Source organism: Prunus dulcis, chromosome 3 (assembly GCF_902201215.1).
Source record: "Prunus dulcis chromosome 3, ALMONDv2, whole genome shotgun sequence".
Classification (NCBI taxonomy): Eukaryota; Viridiplantae; Streptophyta; class Magnoliopsida; order Rosales; family Rosaceae; genus Prunus; species Prunus dulcis.
In genome coordinates this window covers 21,332,559-21,353,503 of record NC_047652.1, presented here as the reverse complement: position 1 = coordinate 21,353,503, position 20,945 = coordinate 21,332,559, and the positions used below count along the sequence as shown (strand labels likewise).

Genomic DNA, 20,945 nt, shown 5'->3' with positions numbered 1-20,945 from the left:
CCCACGTGGATTCCTTTCTCTGCAGCCGCGTGTACAGAAGCTTTGAGGAATCTTTTTTCCTTCTTTTAACCCTTCTGTCTCTTTCTCTCACACTCAACTAAGCCCGAGAGCCTCTCCCTCCCTCTCAATTGACCTAAGGGTCTGATGCATTTATTGACCGGCTGTGGAGCCCAGCCCCCCCTAAAATGTATGTCTTGTGGACCCCAGCACCCACCATATACGACAAAACCCTTAAAATGTAAAGAATTTCTTTTTTTAAATTGAAAAAAAAAAAAAAAAAAGGGAAAAGCAAAGAAGAAGAGGAAGAAACATGAAATAGAAAAAAGAAAAGAAGAACGCGTTTTCTTCTCAAAAGAATACAGTTGAATGACTTGAGTCTTCTCTCTCTTCCTCCGTCTCCTTTATCTCTCTCTCTCTTTCCATCTATCATCAGTACCAACGAAATTAGGGTTAGGGTTTTCATAAACCCCTTTTACTCTTTCTGTGCTGCAGCTCGAAGAAAGGGGTTTTGGGGTTTTGATCTCTTGGGTTTCGAAGAGCCTTTTCTCTGCTGCAGGATCGACATGAATTGCCCAATTTCCAAGAGGAATCCAGAGTCTTTGAGCGAAATCCAAATAGGGAAACAGGGCTGTTAGCTTCCTTTTATTCGATTTCAATTTCAAGATAAGAAAAACAGTTCCCAAAGGAAAAGGCAACGGAATTTGGCACCATCCCCTTCTCCTACTGCTACAAAGGTACATACGAAATGTCAAATTTACCCAATTTCCGATTTCGATTTAGTTCAGCTTCTAAATTGTTGAGTACACAGTACAGCATTAGTTAAAGCAGCGATCTTTGTGTCCGTACAGGTGGCTGAACTGCAAACGGGTGCAAGCGAAACGAAGGTAATGGGGATGAAAATGGCCCCGTCGATTTGATAAAGCCACCCAAGTCCAACATTCATGTAAGAGCAAGAAGGGGTCAAACTACTGACAGTTGTAGATAGTCTAGCTGAAGGGGTAAGAATTTAATTCCTTCCAAATGATTATATTCTTAAGCTATTTCCTTCTTTTCGAGCTTTATGCTGACATTGTGCGTTGCTTATGTAATTTTCGTAGAGACCCACTTAGCTGTCATAGTTTCAAGAGATGGGTTTTTCCCCTTCGTCCTCTTCAGTCACCAAAGAGCAGTTTTTTCGCAAACCCACTTCGCCAGTGCTTGTTCTGAAGCTCGTGTTGCTCTTATGGGTCTTCTGCGCTTCCCTGAACGGCGTCGTTTTCGCTGATGCTGATACTGACGCATCGGTGCTCCTCCAGCTCAAGAACTCGGTCTCAGACCCGTCAGGCTTGCTTTCCAGCTGGAATTATTCGGTCAATTCTGGTCACTGCTCATGGTTCGGCGTCTTCTGCAATTCAAATTCTCAGGTGGTTGCGCTCAACATTACTGGGAATAGTGGAGGAGGCGAAGGTGGATCGAAATCTATTGCGTGCTTAGATTTTGCCCAGTTTCCGCTTTATGGGTTCGGAATTCGGAGGAGCTGTGTGGGTAGTAGAGGAAGGTTGTCTGGGAAGCTCCCCTCTGTAATTGGGAAGCTCACTGAGCTTAGGGTCTTGTCGCTTCCCTTCAATGGTTTGGATGGTGAAATTCCTAGTGAAGTTTTGGGCTTGAAAAATTTGGAGGTTCTTGATCTTGAGGGCAACTCGATAACTGGGTCTCTGCCGTTTCAGCTTAATCCAAATCTGCGGGTTCTTAATCTTGGGTTCAATATGATTGAAGGTGAGATACCGACCTCGTGGTCAAACTCTGTGAGCTTAGAGATCTTGAATGTAGCTGGGAATCTTGTGAATGGGACCATTCCGGGTTTCATTGGTAGGTTAAAGGCTGTGTATTTGTCGTACAATTCACTTAGTGGGGATGTTCCCAGCGAGATTGGAGACAATTGTGGGAAGCTGGAGCATCTTGATTTGGCGGGTAATTTCTTGGTTGATAAAATTCCAAGCAGTTTAGGAAATTGCAGTCAGTTGAGGACGCTGATGTTGTATTCAAATATGTTGGAAGAGGGTATTCCAGCTGAACTCGGCCGGCTTCAGGCGCTGGAAGTGTTGGATGTGTCGAGGAATAGCCTAAGTAGTTCATTACCACGAGAGTTGGGGAATTGCTCTGAGTTGTCTGTTCTTGTGTTGTCGTCTATGTTTAATCCGCTACCACGAGTCAATGATACAGTAGTGGACTCTTTATTGGAGCAGTTGAATTCTATGAATGACGACTTCAATTACTTTCAAGGTGCAATGCCTGTGGAAATTACTACCCTTCCAAAGCTAAGGATCTTGTGGGCACCAAGGGCAAGTATTGAGGGCAACTTCCCGAGCAATTGGGGTAGTTGTGAATACTTAGAAATGATCAATTTGGCTCAGAACTTTTTTACTGGGGAAATTCCTAGTGGGCTTAGTCGCTGCAGGAAGCTTCAATTTTTTGATGTAAGCTCTAACAGGCTTAGTGGGGAGCTTCTTCAGGATCTTCAGGTTCCTTGTATGGTTATGTTTGATGTCAGCGGAAACATCTTGTCAGGTTCAATACCTGAATATTTTAACAGCACTTGTGCTCCAGTTTCTCCCTTGAAAGATTTTTCTTTCAAAGATGATGATCCGTCCTCGCCCTATGTGGCATTTTTTGCATCGAAAACCCAAGTTGGAAACCCGTTGCAACTGTACGGAGAAGATGATGGTCTTACAGTACTGCACAACTTTGGGGACAATAATTTTACTGGCACTTTGCCGTCACTGCCTATTGCACATGAAAGATTAGGGAAGCAAACTCTTTATGCATTCCTTGTTGGAGAAAACAAGCTTACTGGAACATTTCCAGGTAGTTTATTTGGGAAGTGTGAGGGATTGGATTCATTGGTTGTTAATGTGAGTAACAACAAGCTATATGGTCAGATTCCTGCCGAAGTTGGCATAATGTGCAAATCTCTTAAATTTTTAGATGCATCTCGGAATCAGATTATTGGTCCCATTCCCCCTACTTTTGGGAAATTGGTGTCCCTTGTTGCCCTTAACCTGAGTTGGAACATGTTGCGGGGTCAGATCCCCACCAGTCTTGGCCAGGTAAGGGATCTGAGGTATCTGTCCTTATCTGGTAATAACCTTACAGGTACCATTCCATCTAGTTTGGGGCAGCTTTACTCTTTAGAAGTGCTGGAGCTTTCTTCAAACCATCTCACCGGTGAGATACCAAATGATCTTGTGAACTTGGGAAATCTGACTGTTCTTCTGCTGGACAAAAATAATCTTTCTGGTCAGATTCCATCTGGTTTGGCAAATGTGACTGCACTCTCTTCTTTCAATGTGTCTTTCAATAACTTTTCCGGTTCATTGCCTTCAAATAATAACCTGATGAAATGCAATGCTGCTATTGGAAACCCATATATACATTCTTGCCCCATGTTTTCTCTGACACAACCATCTTCAGATTCTCAAGGAAGAGATGGTGATTCACAACCTTATGCTGCTTCACCAGTGGGAGTTCCAGCTTCGAGGAATGGGAATTTCAATTCAATTGAGATAGCTTCCATTACATCTGCATCAGCCATAGTTTCAGTGCTTCTTGCTTTGGTTGTTCTGTTCTTGTATACACGAAAGTGGAATGCAAAGTCTGGAGCTCTAGGGTCTACCAGGAAGGAAGTTACAGTTTTCACAAACATTGGGGTTCCATTGACCTTTGAGAGTGTTGTGCGAGCCACGGGCAGTTTCAATGCTAGCAACTGCATTGGGAATGGAGGTTTTGGGGCAACTTACAAGGCAGAGATATCTCCTGGAATCCTGGTGGCAATAAAACGACTCTCAGTTGGAAGGTTTCAAGGAGTTCAACAATTTCATGCAGAAATTAAGACTCTTGGAAGGCTTCGCCATCCAAATCTGGTCACTTTGCTTGGTTATCATGCCAGTGATGCAGAGATGTTCCTAATATATAATTATTTGGCGGGTGGTAATCTGGAAAAATTTATTAAGGAAAGGTCTACCAGGGCTGTGGATTGGAGGATACTTCACAAGATTGCTTTGGACATAGCTCGTGCACTTGCCTACCTACATGATCAGTGTGTACCACGTGTCCTTCATCGCGATGTCAAGCCCAGCAATATTTTATTGGATGATGATTTCAATGCTTATCTCTCTGACTTTGGTTTGGCCAGACTTCTTGGAACTTCAGAAACCCATGCTACTACTGGTGTAGCTGGAACTTTTGGATATGTTGCCCCAGAATATGCGATGACTTGTCGTGTTTCAGACAAGGCTGATGTGTATAGTTATGGTGTTGTGCTTCTGGAGTTGCTCTCTGACAAGAAAGCTCTGGATCCTTCATTTTCTTCATATGGAAATGGATTCAACATTGTTCAGTGGTCATGTATGCTTCTTCGACAAGGCCGTGCTAAGGAATTCTTTACTGCTGGGCTATGGGATGCAGGTCCCCATGATGATTTGGTAGAAGTTTTACACTTGGCAGTTGTGTGTACGGTTGACTCTCTCTCGACCAGGCCTACAATGAGGCAAGTTGTACGAAGACTTAAGCAGCTTCAGCCTCCATCTTGTTAGCTGCCTTATGAGGCTTGTATTGGTTAACATTAGTAGTTTGTAGAAAGAGAAGCGCCATTGTAATATGTGCTTGTGCACTCAGTCCTCTTTTGGGACTGGCCTTAGGTTGATTTCTAAACCTTATTGATCCCACTTGTACATTGTAAAATAGTTCTGCCCCCAATTTTTTTTTATGTTGTTTCTCTTGTTAGGGGCCTTGGCAATGAGTCTGCAGAAGAATGCAGATGTTTCATTTCCTCGTCTTATACGTGTATATTCAGCTTCATTTGTTGTTCAATAAAGCAGAGTAGATATATTTTCTGGAAAGTATTGGCTAAAGTGTTTACTGTGGCCAACTTATTCATATCTGTTATATGATTAGCCATGTGAACTTCCTGTAAAAGGAAATGATATCCAATTCGATATCTACTTGTCATGCTGCAATCACTCTGGCCTCAAGAACTTAGTGGAGTATAGTTATCATACAAGTGCTAGCAGTTTCTAGAGGAGGGGATGATATTAGAGGTAAAAGTCCTCATTCTTTTTCTCTTTGTTATTACCATGTTTTGATTGATGAGATTGGATAAAGTATGTTTGAACTTCCAAGTTTGAAGTATGGTCATAATAGATGTTTCTTGACTTTGCATGGAGAGATTTGGACTTTTGCTTATGATACCATTTCAGCCTTTGCTTCCAGGCCAGACGAGCAGATGGCAGCTTCATCAACCGTAGATTCTTCCTCGACAAGGCCGTGCAAATAAATTTCTTTACTGCTGCGTTGTGAGATGATGCAGGTCCCCTTGATGATTTTTAAGGAAGTTCTAGTCTTGTTAGTTGTGTGTACGGTCGACTCTCGCTTGAAAAGACCTGAAGCGAAGCAGATCGAACTACGGGTTAAGCCACTTCTGCCCCCGTCTTGTTAGGTGCTTCGCGAGCCTTGGCATATATTGGTCAACATTAGTAATCTGTAGAAAGAGAAGCGCCATCAATTGTTTCAGGGGCCTTGCAGATGAAACCTGCTGAATCACACAGATATTCATGTTCCTTGTTTTATACGTGTGTATATGATTGCCTTATTTGTTCAATAAAACGAGCAAATTAGGTTTTCTGTAAAGTAAGCTCTGAAGAGTTTGGTGAGGCCAACTTATTGATATCTGTTATGTGATGAGTTGAAATTCCTACCCATGTGAGCTTCCTACCAAACAAAGATGCTATCCCATCCTGTAATTTCACTCTGGCCTCCACAATTTCTTCTATGTACAACTGTATTGAACTTATATTTTCCCCTTTTGATCACAATAATTGTTGGTGGTTTCGCCGTCCATGTCAAGTTTATTGGGTTAGTTACCAAGCAACTCCATGAAGTTTATAGTAATGCAAACAAGGTCATTGTTTTCATCTCCTCAATTCGCATCTGCAGATAACCTAACTGGTAGGTATAAAAAACCAGAACAGCAGGCAACCGACCTTCTTTGCTCCACAGAGATAAATCCGTTACTTTCGAAACTCTCGGTTACCTTATATTCCACTTCCTCACATCATTGCCACGAATTAAACAAAATAAATGACCCAACAAATATTAACATGCAACGACCTGTCTCCTCTAGTTATAATCATTATAGCCTTCCAACACAAGGCTTCATGTACCGAATTCAATACAAGTGCCCATCAGTCCCATTGAAAGACAATTTTAAATAAACAAAGGAAAAAGGTAAAAGGAAGGAACATTGATGGATCTTCTCCACTTTCTCCCTCGTCCTTAGATAAAAGGTTTTGACATGATCTACAAGGGCACTACAACTACAAAAACGGAGATGGATTGACTACTATATGCTTCAAAGGGTGTGCCACGTCACCACCGCCGGCATGCTTCACAAACTCGGCGGGAGAGAGAAAGCTGCCATGACAAACACATACTATTCTCACTTCCTCACCCTTCTTGTACCTATAAAGAAACCCTTCTATTCTTTTCCCGTTGGGGCCATCTCCTTTTGTAGACACACAAGGCATATTTTCCAACACATTCCTCACAATTTCGTTGGCTCCTTTTTCTGGAACTGTGGGTTTATCACAGTTAATTTCCATTTGAACTCCGTTGAACTGACCTGATCTTTCGGTGGTTATCATTCGAGGGGTCACTAACAGTTCCTTATTAGTCTTTGGAGAAGACTGAGCATTGGCATGACTTCTTGGTTCAGTGCATTTGTGCACTCCTGCATATCAAGAGGTAAAATGTCACAGGAGCACAAGAGCTTCGACACTAGAACATAAAATAGCTTTTCACAGGTTCTATGTTTCCATAAGATGATACGCAAGTCCAGTGGCATGGCATGAGAAAACTGGGAGACTAAACATCAAATGAGTCTATTACATCATCGACAATAAGGAGCATTGATGTTGGGGGCAGTAAAGCAATACAGAGGGATCTGGGAGAGCACGGTTGAACTGCCCTCTATCGAATGTCAAAGGCCCCAAAACAGTGTCGCTCACACGACACACCTAATCTAGAATTCTACTTAAACGAAACATTATCATTATCATGAGGTCCCATTGAAAATTTAGGCTACAGAGTAGTTAAAGTTAGATCAGTTCTTACTCAATAGAACACTTGAACACATGTTTGGGGCACATCAATTTCTGACCAGCATATACTCGCTTGGTTACACATGAACCCCTTCCAACATGGCTAGCAGCACGCACTAAATTGGTTCATTGGGGGAGGCAATTCAGAACGATCCAGAGCAAAAGGAAGGGTCACTCTCAAGAGTGGCTTGCCGTTTCTATTTCATTTAAAAACGTCAAAAACATGAAGGGGGAATTCTCAAACCATGATGAGACTGACATTCTCCTACAAACGCAAAATCTATAGGTTATAAAGATAATCTTCTTGGCCAGTTCCAAATCTAAAGACCGTGTTTTCGAATTGAGCCATCCGGTCTACTTATATGGCATTCACCACACAATCATTTACAAACTACATAACATGAACCAAAATCCTACTAGAAAACCTGCCTTAAGGATCCAATTTTTCCAATTTCAAGGTGATATTTGATTCACACAAATCATTGAAAATTAATGTTCAACAATAAAATAAAACACACACACAGAGAAAACAGCTGAAACCAATAATCTCAAATTGAAATGAGAATACCTTGAGCAGCAGCAGCAGTAGCAGCAGCAGCATGGCTCTCAGATTCTGAAATCCCAGATGAGCCACTTCCTTGAGACCCAATTGTGCTCTGAGATGCTGGCGGTGGAGGAACCGGACAATTACCCTTATCACCAGATACCCAAGTGGGGATCCCCATTGCTCTAAACTCATCCACCACCTTCACAAACTGCTCTTGTCTATAACTTTGAACCCCATTCATGGCTTCTCCTCCTCTCTTATCTTCCTCAAAGTTCTCTCTGCTCCGATCTCTAGGCACCTTCAAATTCCTCTGCTGCTTCTCCGACCTCTTTCTCTTCGCCTCCATTCTCCTCAAGCTCTGCAACTCCTTCCTCTTCCTCCACTCCTCCTCTGTTTCCGTAGGCAGAGAACAAGTCCTCATCAGAGGCACCATGCACGGCGCAGATACACGACATGTCGTGTCCTCGTCTCTTGCTGGGGTCGACGCGAAGTCAGGGATTGACGACGAGCGTTTGAGTGGCAGTAACTTGGCTCTTGGGTCCACCCCAAATCGACCGTTCAATGAAAGCCCGAGGCTTAGCTCAATCTCCTCAGAATCTTGGGTTGGCTCCTCGAATTTTCCAGGAAAATCATTCCCGGAAACTATTTTCCTCAGCAGATCTCCCGGAAAATTACTCCCTTGCATTGAGAACACCTGTTGGGTTGCTCTGTTTCCACCTTCCTCTGTTTGCGCCATTGAAGAAAAAAAAATTGCAGAACGCCAGAATCCAAACAAGATTGCTCAAATTAAGAGGTACCCAGATGACAAAATAATAATCTTTTTTAAAACCAGGAAGTAGAATTCAGCAGAAAATCCAAGGAAGCTGAGAAATTGGTAACTTTATCCTATGTTTTTCTTTGAATAGTAATTCCAAGCTTGTTCCAACCAAACACTGCAGCATAAAGCCTACATTTTCTTCCACTTTCTCGCCATGAACTTCTCAGAGAAACAGAGAGAAGAGCCATCAGTTGTACCAAACAACGAAGAACATAAAGCAGAAGAAAATTGAAACGCACGTCAATGACCCCACGAGAAGCATTTTCGCAGAAGAGGAAAAACCAAATAGACTATGAGCGAAAAGAAAAAACAGGGGAAGAAAAAAATAATAAAAAAATGAATTTTTTGGCTGCAGAAGACAGAAAAGTGCAATACCGAAAAAGCCCCTGGAAGTCGTAGACACCCGACACGTGGCGGACATGAGGAGCCCCGACAAGCACGTGGCTTATAGAGACGCAGATCTGAAGGACACGCCGAACAGGCGTCGCCAACTCTTTGGTTTTCTGGATTGGGTTCCCGGAGAACACGTGTCACACGGGAGATGCGGAATCTGACAGATTGCCACGTGGCCCAAATATCTCGTCCTCGTCGTAGCGAAGAGAGTAGAGGCAGAGCCGCAATTCGCTCTATCCACTTACGTAATATCTATCCCATCTATAAACGAGCTGGATTCCAGAACGAGGAAAACTGACGCTCCCAGAGTGCGCCACGTGGATGATGCCTGGGGATCCGGGTCAGAGTCTTTTCCTTTCGTTTCCGAGAAGAGAATATTGTCGTCGCGAGTGTGGATTGGAGTGCTACTCGCTCTGTAAGGAGCACGGTTGCTAATTTAAGCAGAATTAACCTAATTCATTAAAATCTTATTGGATGAGTTCTCTCAATCAAATGTTTTTAGGGACCATCGAATTATGGGGAGGAGAGTTACTAAACCATTCACAACGGACAATTACAAATCGTTCACATTAACAGTTAATAATTGTTCATATAAGTTGAGATCCGAATAGAATAAGTTATAAATCAACTTCCACGATTTGCAATCACAATTATATATCCTTGGTTAGGGCATGGCTAATATGAAATTAAGTAAGACAATCAAATTTTTTGGCAAAAGCAAAAATGCTAAACAAGTTGATTAATTAAAAAAATTTGACAATAATGTATGTGGATTAAGGTAGACAAGGCAGAAGCATCCCCGGAAGACTTGAGGGAGGTGATGAAACACAAAAGGTAGATGAGGTGTCAGGTGTGGACCCCAAGAGAGGAAGCAAGAGGGCCAACTTGCACATTTCTTTTTCCTCTTTTTATCAGATGAAGACTGTAAGGCATCAGAGTACACGCCACGTGTCGACATGCAGTTAGGAGGGGGGGCGTGTACATATAGGAACGGATGGAGACAGCGACGCCAAGTTGCGGGACAACGTGTACAGGGAGAAGATATCACAGTGGATTCGGGCCCATGGGGAAAAGTAAAGATGACACTTCGCGTGTCGTACGCACGCGTCCTGTCAGAGCGATTTATTAAAAATAATGATAATGATAAAGATTGGATGATTAGGAGATATTCTTTTGGCAATATTTTTAATAATATCCTTTCCTTTTTGGAAGATAGCTAGTTATCTTTCAAAGGCATCAAATTAGATAAAATAATTTTTTTCAATTTTTTTTAAAGAATCTTTCGTATTAGGGAGTGATAATATATTAAACTCACAACGTAAACTTGAACCTAGAATCTTACACGAGGGAATAATGATTTCAAACCACTCCTTTACAGATAAATAAAATTTTATTTTAATTTTTAATTTTTTTACATTGGGAGGAAAGACAACCCACCCATCGGGGGAGGGGTAAGCCACCACAACTGTGGTGGGAATCCATTGGCAAGAAATTTCTAATTTTGGCCCAACACAAATTCTCGATAAAACCTAATTGTTGTTTGCTCATATTATAGCACAAGGATAAATGAAGATGATGAAGAAGACATTCAAAATTTCAAACCAAACAACCAAATGGAAAATGCATTCAAAATTCAAAGTATAACCCCAAAACTCCCATCTATTAAAGTGTTAGGATCTTCTGATTACAGCTACTAGACACTACAGCTAAACTGATCAGAAAAGAGAACCCAAAAAAAGAAAGAAAAGACACTACAACTGTGCAAACTCCATCATAGTAATCTCAGAAGTTTCTGGTAAAACAAGTGGATGGCCTGAAGTTTCTGAACAATTACATGATACCCAATTGAGACAAAATTCTATAATGGTAAAATAAATCCTAACCTACAGCAAATGCCTCTTCATCTCAAAGTTAATCCAATTCAAAGTCTAAGCTCTCTCTCTCTCTCTCTCTCTCTCTCTCTCTCTCTCTCTCTCTCTCTCTCTCTCTCATAAGTTATGATTAAAGTACTTACCAACACTTCCAGGTGCACCAATCATGAAATCAATCTTGTTAAAATATTCCCACAAAAAAGAAATCTCACTACGCATTCTATTAGCTCTACGCAGAAACAGCATTCTGCTTTGGTCCTCCACTTGGACGGCCGCCTCTCCCTCTCCCTTGCTGATAACCATCTCCACCACGCCCAGCTGGACCCCTGCCTCGGCTTGAGAATTCACCCCTGTTCCCATATTCGTTTCTTCCAAAGCTCCGGCCACCAACATAATTTCCACGGCCTCTAAAGCTGTCACTCCGAAACCCTCCCCTTCCAGGAGGAGGAAACCTACCTCTTCCACTGCTACCAACTAGAAAAACCAGCATCATGGAAAGAAATGTCTTTAAAATAATACTTATGAAGCTTAGTAATCCAAACTTTAAGCAGTGTCATCAAATGTTTAGAAATTTAGGAGCATTTTCCTTGCATGAGCTTTTTTTTTTTTTTTTTTTTTTTTCTGGAGTGGATTCTCCTTGCATGAGCTTTTTAAATATCTTCAAAATAACACATTTATTAAATTAATGAAGGAGAACTGCATAAAGCGTACACTTCTGCCCTGCCTTACCTCGAGTGGTCGTTCTCTTTATCTCGATGACAGCTTGACGGCCACCAAAACTGATGGGTGAAGCCTGAAACATTAAGTCTTTCTTATTAGATACACAAGAAATCCCAATCAAATATCAGAAATAATATATAAACAAATTACGATTGGAAGATCTAAAGGCACTCTAGAAACTTTTGTGATGAAAATTATTGGAAAGTAAGAAACTATGACTACTCAATACACATGCGTTTAGAGCCTTAGACTAACATGCTATAAAGATTATTTACCCATCAGATAAGATAAAAGAACCTCTAAAATTTGGCTCAACAGTGCACCACAGGACAAGGCCGAGGACAATGGAAGAAAGAATTCCCATATCCTATTCATATTGTTCAAATCAGAATGACTTGATTTTGACGAGGCAGATAGAATCATGGAAATTAATAATACAGCAGCATCCACATCCTATAGCACTACTCATGAATGGCACTATTCATGGAACTTGAATACAGAACATAGGAAATAGAATTTAAACACCTACCTGAATGGCACTATTCATGGAACTTGCTGACAGAAATTCAACAAATCCAAAACAGTATCCCTGCAGCTGCACACACAAATATGTCAGAAAATCTATATCTGAGCAGGAGACGCTTCTGGCATGGAGGACATCTCACATTAGAGACTAACCTTCTTATTTCGAACTTGGATACCTCCTTGCTTTATTGGTCCAAATTTCTTGAATTCTTCCTCAAGCTGATCAGCCGTCACATTTAAGGGCAAATTCCTTATGTAAACAGAATAACCCTCAACTACAATAAATGCAATTTCGTCATTATAGAAAAGCAATTAGATGACTAAATTCAGATAAATGCAAATTTATAAATTATATTTCAGTTATATGAAAATTTTCAAATGGAAACTTGCAAATATAAAGAGAATATAAAGGGAGAAAATTCAGAAAAGCCAAGCATACCTTCCTCATTAGTATCATTACTCTCTGGGGTACTAGTGCTCGTTGGCGCTGATGCTTCAGGCACAGAAGCAGGTGGAGCCGATGCAGGCAAATTATTCTCTGCTTTCTTAGGAGCCACTCTTATAGTATTAGTAGGCACATAAACCTTATTTGGTCCTGGACTCCCTTTGGGAACTTTTACCTACAATAACATTCCATGAACTTCTATTACTATTTCAACAACAATTCTGGCTAAGGAGAAATTTGTGTCCGTTAACTCACAATTGATGCATATGACTTTTTTGGAGCATCCTCTTGGGCTGTAGTAGACGTTGGCTCAACTGCCACAGGGACATCGTTCCCATTTGAATAAGATGGGGGTTCAGCATCAGACTCCTTCTCGTTAGCTGATTGTCTCTCATGGTCTGATGTGTCATAAGCTTTCTCAATACCAATTTGATTCTCTTCAACTTGAGTAGTTTCCAGATCGGGTGCAGGAGGATCAGGAACATGATTTGGCTCTGTAAACAAACAATAAGAAGTGCAAACAAGATCCTGGTGCAATATAAAGAACTAGAGTAACAAAAAAAAGGTAAGATAGGTTACCAGGATCTTGGTTTGAAAGGACTGTTGTGGCATCATTAACTCCATTAACTGAATGGTTTTCAAACAGTTCTCCATCTTCTACAAACCTAAAGACATCGTTCAATACAAAGAACCCATTGTCTTGGGGGGCAAGGAAAAATGATTGGGCGAATTTCCTTTTCAAGTTATCCTTGCTCGTTAAACATCCAGTAACTAACACAGTTACCCCATCCTTATAAGACTTCTGAGCGTCAGCGGTCTTTATTTCAGCCTTATATTCGTTGTAATTTAAGGAAAGGATCTTCTCATTGATTCCCTACTCGAACAAAAAATTGAGGGGCCAAAAAAAAAGAAGAAAAAGTGATGTCCTTGCAGCAGGTAATGCTCATAATATAATATTCAAAGTATGTTAATTAGTCATCTTGAAACCTTCAAGATAATATCATCGTTATCAAATAAAACAAAAATGGTAAAAGAAGAAAAATTTGTGTACAGATTTCCATTTATGTGAATTTGGCTATTTGAGCACAACCACTTATGGATATTGAGTCCAAAAACATTTAAAAGAAAAATATATCCAGTATGTTCAAGTGCCAAGCAGTCACATGTTCAAGATGTGCCAGTAATACCAGTATTCTGACATCGACCATCTAATCTATGTATTCGCTATCTAGGGTACTCGATAAACAAAGAACATAAAACAATTTCTTATTATCTTTATGAATCATGTGTCAGCCCTTAAGGAGGAAATCACCTGAAATTGTAGTGACTATATGATTCAGAGCATAACTGAGACCTAAAATTACCATATCTCTGAGGATTTAAGAGCATGGCAGAATCATACAGGACTATACATTCAAATAAGTATTTAAAAAAAACCAAAAATGCAACAGATAAATTCAAACTTAAAAATATCATGTGTGAATAATCAGGTAAACAACCTGTGGACCATAGAGAATCCTCAACATCTAACAATAGAACTGCCTATATGAATCACCAACATACATTTGTTTATTTAATGTACTCCTTGATGATTATAGCATATTTGGCGAAAAGTTATTGCTTCACAAAAAGTAGAACCAAGTAATAGACCATGGGAAATGACACCCAAAAGAAAAACTGCCTACCAAAAACTTACTTGCATAGTGGTCACTGATGTCATCACACCATTGGAATCAGGCCGGCTTAGAACACTTGAATCCTGATAAAATCTATGGACCAGGCCCGGGTTATTGTGAAGAATATGGTAATACTGCTCAATGAAAGCATTTCCAACAAGTTGGGCACTGGGAGTCGGTGGAGGAATTGCTGTCTGCAAGGCCATTCTGCCAAAAGACTGAGAAATGAAACACTACTAAACAATTCCTCAATAAATGGAAGATAATTAATTCAAAACACCCAGGTGCAGTGAGTTAGCAATATAGCACAAGGCACATATAATGTATTTGACTTTACAAAATCAAAGGCACAAAGAACCCATGCTTAAAACTAGCCCTTCATCCCTAGATCAGGGAAAGAATTATCCCAAAAGTAAAGTAACAACTGCAAAAGAGACAGTAGGAAACTAGCACCACAAAACTATGTACCAATTTCGATTACATTGCATGGAAACAGAACATGGTGGAGTTAGCGATATGAAAGACTGCTACATTTTCTTCTAAAGAAAACCTCAGAGACAAGGGAGAAAGGGAGAGCTGGTTAAATGAAACAACCACATTTTGAGAAAACCCTAGAAGCACAATAAATTAAAATGATATTCCATAAAACTGAGAACCACATAATCTGCTTCAGTGAGTACTGAATATTTAGGTAAATCCAAAAAAGTTGGCACAATAACTTGCAAAAACTTAGATCCTCGAAGCAACAGCACCACATTATTTGGATTCAGACCAAGCAAAGCTCAAGACCTAAACCCTAAACCAACCTCATACCACAAAATAAACAAAACCCATCTCAGAAAATTAGATAGAATGATAAATCAATACATAATCAGCCCAACATTCAGAGCCGGCGAGCTTAAAGTTACAAAATTCATTAAATTAATTCTACGACCTGTATAATGCTTGATCACACAAACAAAAGTAAACATTTGAACACTAATAATAAAGAAGAAAATAGCTTTCAAAAGACAGACCAAAATACAACCTTAAAAAATCAACAATAAGGGTGCTAAAGAACCCATTAAATGAATAGTACATGGAAAAAAATCAAAGAAATGAATGCCAAAAAAGTACCCTTTATGAAATGCTATAGCTTTGCTAGAGACAGAGATTGGGAACGATGAGATGGTAGGGTACCTTGTGCTTCACCAAAGAAGAGTAAGTGAGACTGTGAGAGCGAGAGAGAGGGAAAGACGAACAGTTGGCGCACGAAATAAAGAAGCGTCTGAGAAAGAAAGCTAACAGCGAACTCTGATGCAATTCACACCAACGGGTGCACAGATTGGGTCAAGTAACCTTTTTTTTACACCTAGTCAAGTTTTTCTTCTTTTCTCTTTTAGGGTTTTTGGTCAAATTTTAAAAGTTTGTTTGTTTGTTTGTTTGTTTTTTTTTTTTTTTGCTTTTTTGTTTTACAAAAATTGAATTTTGGATGTTCTGTTGAGCAAGTAGTTCTTATTATTTTATAATTAAAAAATAATATTCTATTTTAATTTAATCTAAATGAAGGAGAATTCGAATTTGGGTACATAGTAGGAAGAATATCCGCTCTAGTCTAAAATTAATATTACAAACATATATAAAGGTTGTGGCAAATTATCTACACTTTCAAATTTGATTTAATATCGTTATTGTCATTCTGAAACAGTCATCACGCACCATTCTAAATGTAATTTGCTTCTTATACTTTTACAGAAGTGGAGTACTAAATAACCCTTTAGAGTACCAATAACAAATATAAACATCCAATATATTTTACATTATTATTTGATGTTGAAGTCTATTGAATGGTATGAAAAGTCATGTAGACAAATATACTATTGGAGAAAATAAAATTTTGGTGCTTTTAGTTATAATAAGAATAGATAAGGTCTTTAGCTTCAAGTTAATTTAGGTGATTGACCAATCATGTGTTGTGGGACATGCTTATTATATCATTAAAATCCCAGGCTTTGTTATGTTTGGTGACCAACTAAAATCACGTGTATACGACATTTTGATGACAAAAGACATCTTCATAAAAATAAAAAATAAGCTCCAGGGATTTTGTAACAATGTGTAAATCTGTCAATGTGATATACATCAAGCCCCATTACTTGGATCTTTTGTCTGCAGCATGGGAGGCCGCAGGTTTTCTCTGCAGATGTAAGCACGTGACTTCATGATAATGGTTGAATGTTTCAGATCAAGAACACTGATCCAATGTAATGCTTCTGTGGAGCTGATTGCAATGGCTTCCCCTATCTATTTTTATCATAAATTAAAATTATGGAGCCTTAATTCAGACTTCAGTCGCATATAACCTTTGCAGCTCCTAGCAAATTTTTTTTAATGATAATATGGAATATATGAAATACTCAAATGAACATGAGCTGTGATTCATGCAATTCATACAGAATCTGTAATTTCAATTGCAAAAAGAATAATAAAGATGCCTCATAAACACAGAGAAAGAAGTAAGGTACTTTTGTTCAAACCAACTGTTGCAGAATGCTAAAGATGGCTTCAAAGGTCTTCAAGACTTCTCGCAAATAGAGAAGCAAAAGCCTCCATATAATGTTTTTTCAAAACCAGCCCAACCTCAACACCACCAGCACCATTCTTGCTATCTGAAAAGGAGATAGCCCCTGTCCTGTCTATCGAAACGAAGTCGATCTTCGTTGGTCTTCCCCATCCAAAATCAGTTGCCTCATAAATCCCAAAAGTATGTGACCCAGCAATGGAATGAACTCTATCTGTAGTCTGCAGTGCATTGAGCATTCTTGAAACCCAAGTCTCTGCCCCATCCAAAAAGGTCTTGTCCAAACTTTTTATAGATTCACTAATTGCATTTAAGGCCACAAACAACCCATCTTCTCCCAATAGGCCCACGTACCTCGAATCAAGTCTAGTGGAAATTCTTTAACCCCCAAAGACATCAAGCTTGTATTATTGGGCCCTCCGGCATTTAACCATTCCTTCAAGTAGATTGCTTCAATGCCGGCAGGGTCCTTGACGGCCCTCCTGTCTTAACATGGTTTTGGTGGCTCTGGTAACAAAGATGAGGGCAGTCCTCCATGTTTGCAAAGGTGAGCCCATAGTTTCAAAAAAGATGTTGAAGTTTTGCCATCAAGGGCAGCATGGTGCACGGCTTATCCAATGGAAAAACCACAGTTGGGGAAAATTGTGATTTGCAATGCCATCACTGAGGCTTGGTCATGAGACACTGCCAATTGGGGTATAAGAGGATGGTATTCTTTGGCTTCAATATTGAAGTTGTTGGTTGAAACTAGATGGTAGAAATCAGCATCAGATTCAGCTATTGTAAGCGAAAGGGTGTCACCTTTGACATAACTGAGAAAGGGTTTTTGGGAGTCTTGGGGCCAAGTGAGGTTTCCTGCATGAGGCAGAAAGTGCTGGAGGGTGAGAGAGAGTGAGGCTTTGAGTTTTGGAAGTATGGAATCGAAGAAGAGGGGTGTGTTGAATGATGATATTTCGTAGAAGAAAACACGTTGGATGGGAGGAAACCTTAGCCAGAGAAGGTCAAAGAAAGTTAGAGGAAGAGACTGATCATCTGGAGAGGCTGAGTCTGGTGAGTTTGGTTTGGGAGCTACCCAGCAAACCTCAACTACTTTGATTGAGCTTGGTTGTGCCATTGGAGATAGAAGCTTTGATATTCTAAGTTCACACCCTTAGAATATATATTTGGTGCCCCAACCGAAGCATTTAACAGCCTGGCACACTAGGATGACACCCACATAAAAGCAATTAAATTATCAAAGTCAATACATATGAATATTAGTATCAAGCATTAAGAAATCATTAATCCAAACAACTCATAGAATTGTTCAAAATGTGGATTGTGGAACAATTCTGTCCTACTTTATTGATCCAAACAATCATTTAGTTCATGGTTGAAAAATGAGTTGTGATCCAAATCAATATGTAAATGGAATATAGTAACTATATACATGAAAATGAGTTGTGATTCAAATCTTAGAGCAGTAAAACTCCATGCAATTTATACACCAGTTTGTCCCAAACAAAATATACAGAGATATATAAGCATACTAAACCAAAATACAGAGCAGCCTGCTTCAAATAGCAACATCTTAACAAGATTAATAATTGAGAGCATAAGAGTTGCCCCAATGACCAATGAACTCCCAATTATTCCCCAAAAGATAAAATGAAATATAAATTTCTATTGAAACCAGCTATAGTATAGTAGTGCATATGAGGCTAAGGGGATTGAAAATCAAAGATTTTCAAGACCTTTAGGAAATAGAGAAGCAAAAACCTCCATGTGATGTTTCTTCAGAACCAAGCCAATGTCAACAGCTCCACCTCCATTCTTGCCATCTGAAAAAGTGATGGCTCCTCTTCTACCTATAGGAACCACTTCGGTACTCTTTGGTCTTCCCCACCCGAAATCAGTATCGTACATCTTAAACTGATGTGAACCAGCGGTGGTAAACACTGTGGAATGATCAGTAGTAGCCTGAAGATCAGATCCAGAAAGGTACAAACTTGAAACCAAGTTCCCTGCCCCATTCAAGACCCCGTTATTCAAACCTTTTATGGCTTCACTGATCGCATTTACAGCCACAAAGAACCCATCTTCCCCCAAAAGTCCTTTTCTTTCTGCAAATGCTCCATGGCCCGTTATGCAGTTGCCAAAATAGGTTGCAGGTATAGGAGGGTCCAAGCGAGACCGACAGTCCACGCTAAGCACCATAAGTATTTGGTCGTCTTTTATTTCTTCTTCTTCTTCTTCTTGTTCTGCTTTGACTAAGCAAACCCATGTGTAGGCACATGTTAGACAAAACGTTGACAAATTTCGAACAGATTGATGATATTGTTGATGTTTCTTGATCATGACAGATTGCCTTAGTGCGTCAATTTTTGTGCTAGTGAATTCGAACGTGCCTCGAATCGAATCTGGTAGCGCTAGAGATTTATAGCGGGTGGCAACCATCAAGCTTCGGTTGTTGGGTCGTTGGTCCATATTCAGAAACTGGTTCAAGTAGATTGCTTCGAGCTCGAGCCCAGCTGGGTCCTGGATGAAGACACTTCTGTCATAAAATGGTTTCAGCTGATCAGGCAACAAAGTATCAGGTTCATGTTTGCATAAGTGGGCCCATGATTTCAGAAACATGAACAAAGTTTTGCCATCAAGAGCTGCATGGTGCATGGAAATTCCAATGGAGAAGCCGCTGCTGTTGGGAAAGAGAGTGATTTGAAAAGCCATCACAGCAGCTTTTTCACGAGATATTGCCAATTGGGGTACAAGAGGATGGTATTCTTTGGCTTCAATGTTGAAGTCGTTGCTTGAAAGACGGTGGAAATCAGCATCAGAATGGGCTGTGGTGAGCGAAACGGCGTCGCCTTGGACATAACTGAGAACGGGTTTGTGGGAGTCTTGGGTGTTGTGCGGAAGCGTCAACCAACTGCGAGTGAAAAAATAAATAACAACAGGCAGGAGAAAAATTGAACAAAATAATCAACAAGAACAACACCAAGATTTATACTGGTTCGGCAATTGCCTACATCCAGTTTGGAGACGATGGAGTATTCCACTATAATCAATGGAGATATACAATAGTGTTTACCACTCAATTTCCCAAAGACCCAAATACACCCAACCTCACACACTCACAAAGGAAGAGAAAACAATGATACAAAGCAAAGAACAACTAGAGAGAATTTGTTTCACTCTTTGGCAAAATGCCTTTCTTGCTATTTTTCTCTTCTACTCAACACTTGGTTGGATGCTTCAAATGAAACCATTTGCTTCCAATTTATAGCCAAAGGAAGTGGCTTCTCAAAGAAGCCAAAAGGAAGTGGCTTCTCAAAGAAGCCAAAAGGAAGTGGCTTCTCAAAGAAGCCAAAGGTTAGTGTCTTCTCAAAGAAGCCAAAGGAAGTGTCTTCTCAAAGAAGCCAAAGGAAGTGGCTTCTCAAAGAAGCCAAAGGTTAGCCAAGTCAACAATAGCCTACCACCATTTGTGAAAGCCAATTAATGCATTCACATTGCAACTTGTCAATATCCATCACTTTTGACTATTGGTTTGAGGCAATAATCAACAATCTCCACCTTGGCTCAAACCCTCAAAGTAGAACTCCCAATAGTCGTCTCCCAATCCCCTATGGGGCAATCAACAAATTTTACAAATGCCAATTAAGTCTAAGCAGTGCTTAAACTTGAGCAACGAAATTGGCTTTGTCAACATATCCGCAGGATTGTCAGCAGTCCCAATCTTCTGAAGAAGAATATCTCCTCTTCAATAATCTCACGAACAAAATGGAACCTTACGTCAATGTGTTTTGTACGTGCATGATGAACTTGATTCTTTGCTAAATAAATAGCACTCTGACTGTCACAATGAACATCCACATGGTCTTGTTGGACCCCCAAGTCACCAAGCAACCCTTGAAGCCAGATGGCTTCCTTTATAGCTTCTGTTACTGCCATGTATTCTGCCTCAGTAGTCGACAAAGCAACTGTAGATTGCAGAATCGACCTCCAACTCACTGGACCTCCAGCAATAGTGAATACAAAACCTGTAGTGGACCTACGCTTGTCCAAATCACCTGCGTAATCAGAATCCACATATCCAACAACACATTGACCAGTAACTTTATCATGCTGAAACAATAAACCAACATCCACAGTACCCAGAATATACCGTAGAATCCATTTCACAGCTTGCCAATGCCCTTTTCCTGGATTATGCATATATCTACTGACAATACTAACAGCTTGTGAAATATCAGGCCTCGTACACACCATAGCATACATC

At 40.1% G+C, this 20,945-nt stretch overlaps 4 protein-coding genes and 1 pseudogene across 6 annotated transcripts in view; 1 reads left to right on the top strand and 4 right to left on the bottom strand.

Annotated features, from left to right (window-relative positions):
• The first annotated feature begins 321 nt into the window (after window positions 1-321).
• LOC117622768 (LRR receptor-like serine/threonine-protein kinase RPK2) lies at window positions 322-5,829 on the top strand. The gene is made up of 4 exons (XM_034353542.1): window positions 322-734; window positions 849-998; window positions 1,098-5,075; window positions 5,235-5,829. Exon 3 carries the CDS (start codon window positions 1,128-1,130, stop codon window positions 4,569-4,571), a length of 3,444 nt encoding a protein of 1,147 aa, XP_034209433.1. The 5' UTR covers window positions 322-734; window positions 849-998; window positions 1,098-1,127; the 3' UTR covers window positions 4,572-5,075; window positions 5,235-5,829.
• A 300-nt stretch (window positions 5,830-6,129) lies between these two features.
• Window positions 6,130-8,977, bottom strand: LOC117622769 (ninja-family protein AFP3-like). Its single transcript, XM_034353543.1, has 2 exons — window positions 7,702-8,977; window positions 6,130-6,763 (listed from the first exon to the last, which is right to left on the bottom strand). The coding sequence occupies exons 1-2, from the start codon at window positions 8,414-8,416 to the stop codon at window positions 6,351-6,353; spliced, it is 1,128 nt and encodes a 375-aa protein (XP_034209434.1). The 5' UTR covers window positions 8,417-8,977; the 3' UTR covers window positions 6,130-6,350.
• Window positions 8,978-10,529: 1,552 nt separating this feature from the next.
• Window positions 10,530-15,453, bottom strand: LOC117623164 (nuclear transport factor 2-like). Of its 3 annotated transcripts, none has more exons than XM_034354039.1 (9): window positions 15,244-15,453; window positions 14,148-14,334; window positions 13,031-13,325; window positions 12,707-12,945; window positions 12,446-12,626; window positions 12,160-12,281; window positions 12,011-12,076; window positions 11,491-11,554; window positions 10,530-11,235 (listed from the first exon to the last, which is right to left on the bottom strand). In XM_034354039.1, exons 2-9 carry the CDS (start codon window positions 14,331-14,333, stop codon window positions 10,991-10,993), a joined length of 1,398 nt encoding a protein of 465 aa, XP_034209930.1. In that variant the 5' UTR covers window position 14,334; window positions 15,244-15,453; the 3' UTR covers window positions 10,530-10,990. The 3 variants fall into 3 exon arrangements, with proteins under 3 accessions (XP_034209930.1, XP_034209929.1, XP_034209931.1); XM_034354038.1 differs by having other exon boundaries at window positions 15,307-15,453; XM_034354040.1 differs by having other exon boundaries at window positions 14,148-14,345; window positions 15,307-15,428.
• Window positions 15,454-16,520: 1,067 nt separating this feature from the next.
• On the bottom strand, window positions 16,521-17,991 carry LOC117620724 (annotated as a pseudogene).
• A 100-nt stretch (window positions 17,992-18,091) lies between these two features.
• Window positions 18,092-20,945, bottom strand: part of LOC117620720 (phenolic glucoside malonyltransferase 1-like) — a 28,678-nt gene continuing 25,824 nt past the window's right edge. Inside the window, exon 2 of the mRNA XM_034350896.1 lies at window positions 18,092-19,566. Within this exon, the coding sequence (XP_034206787.1) occupies window positions 18,404-19,566 (1,163 nt within the window). The 3' untranslated portion in view covers window positions 18,092-18,403. The remainder of the gene's footprint in view (window positions 19,567-20,945) is intronic.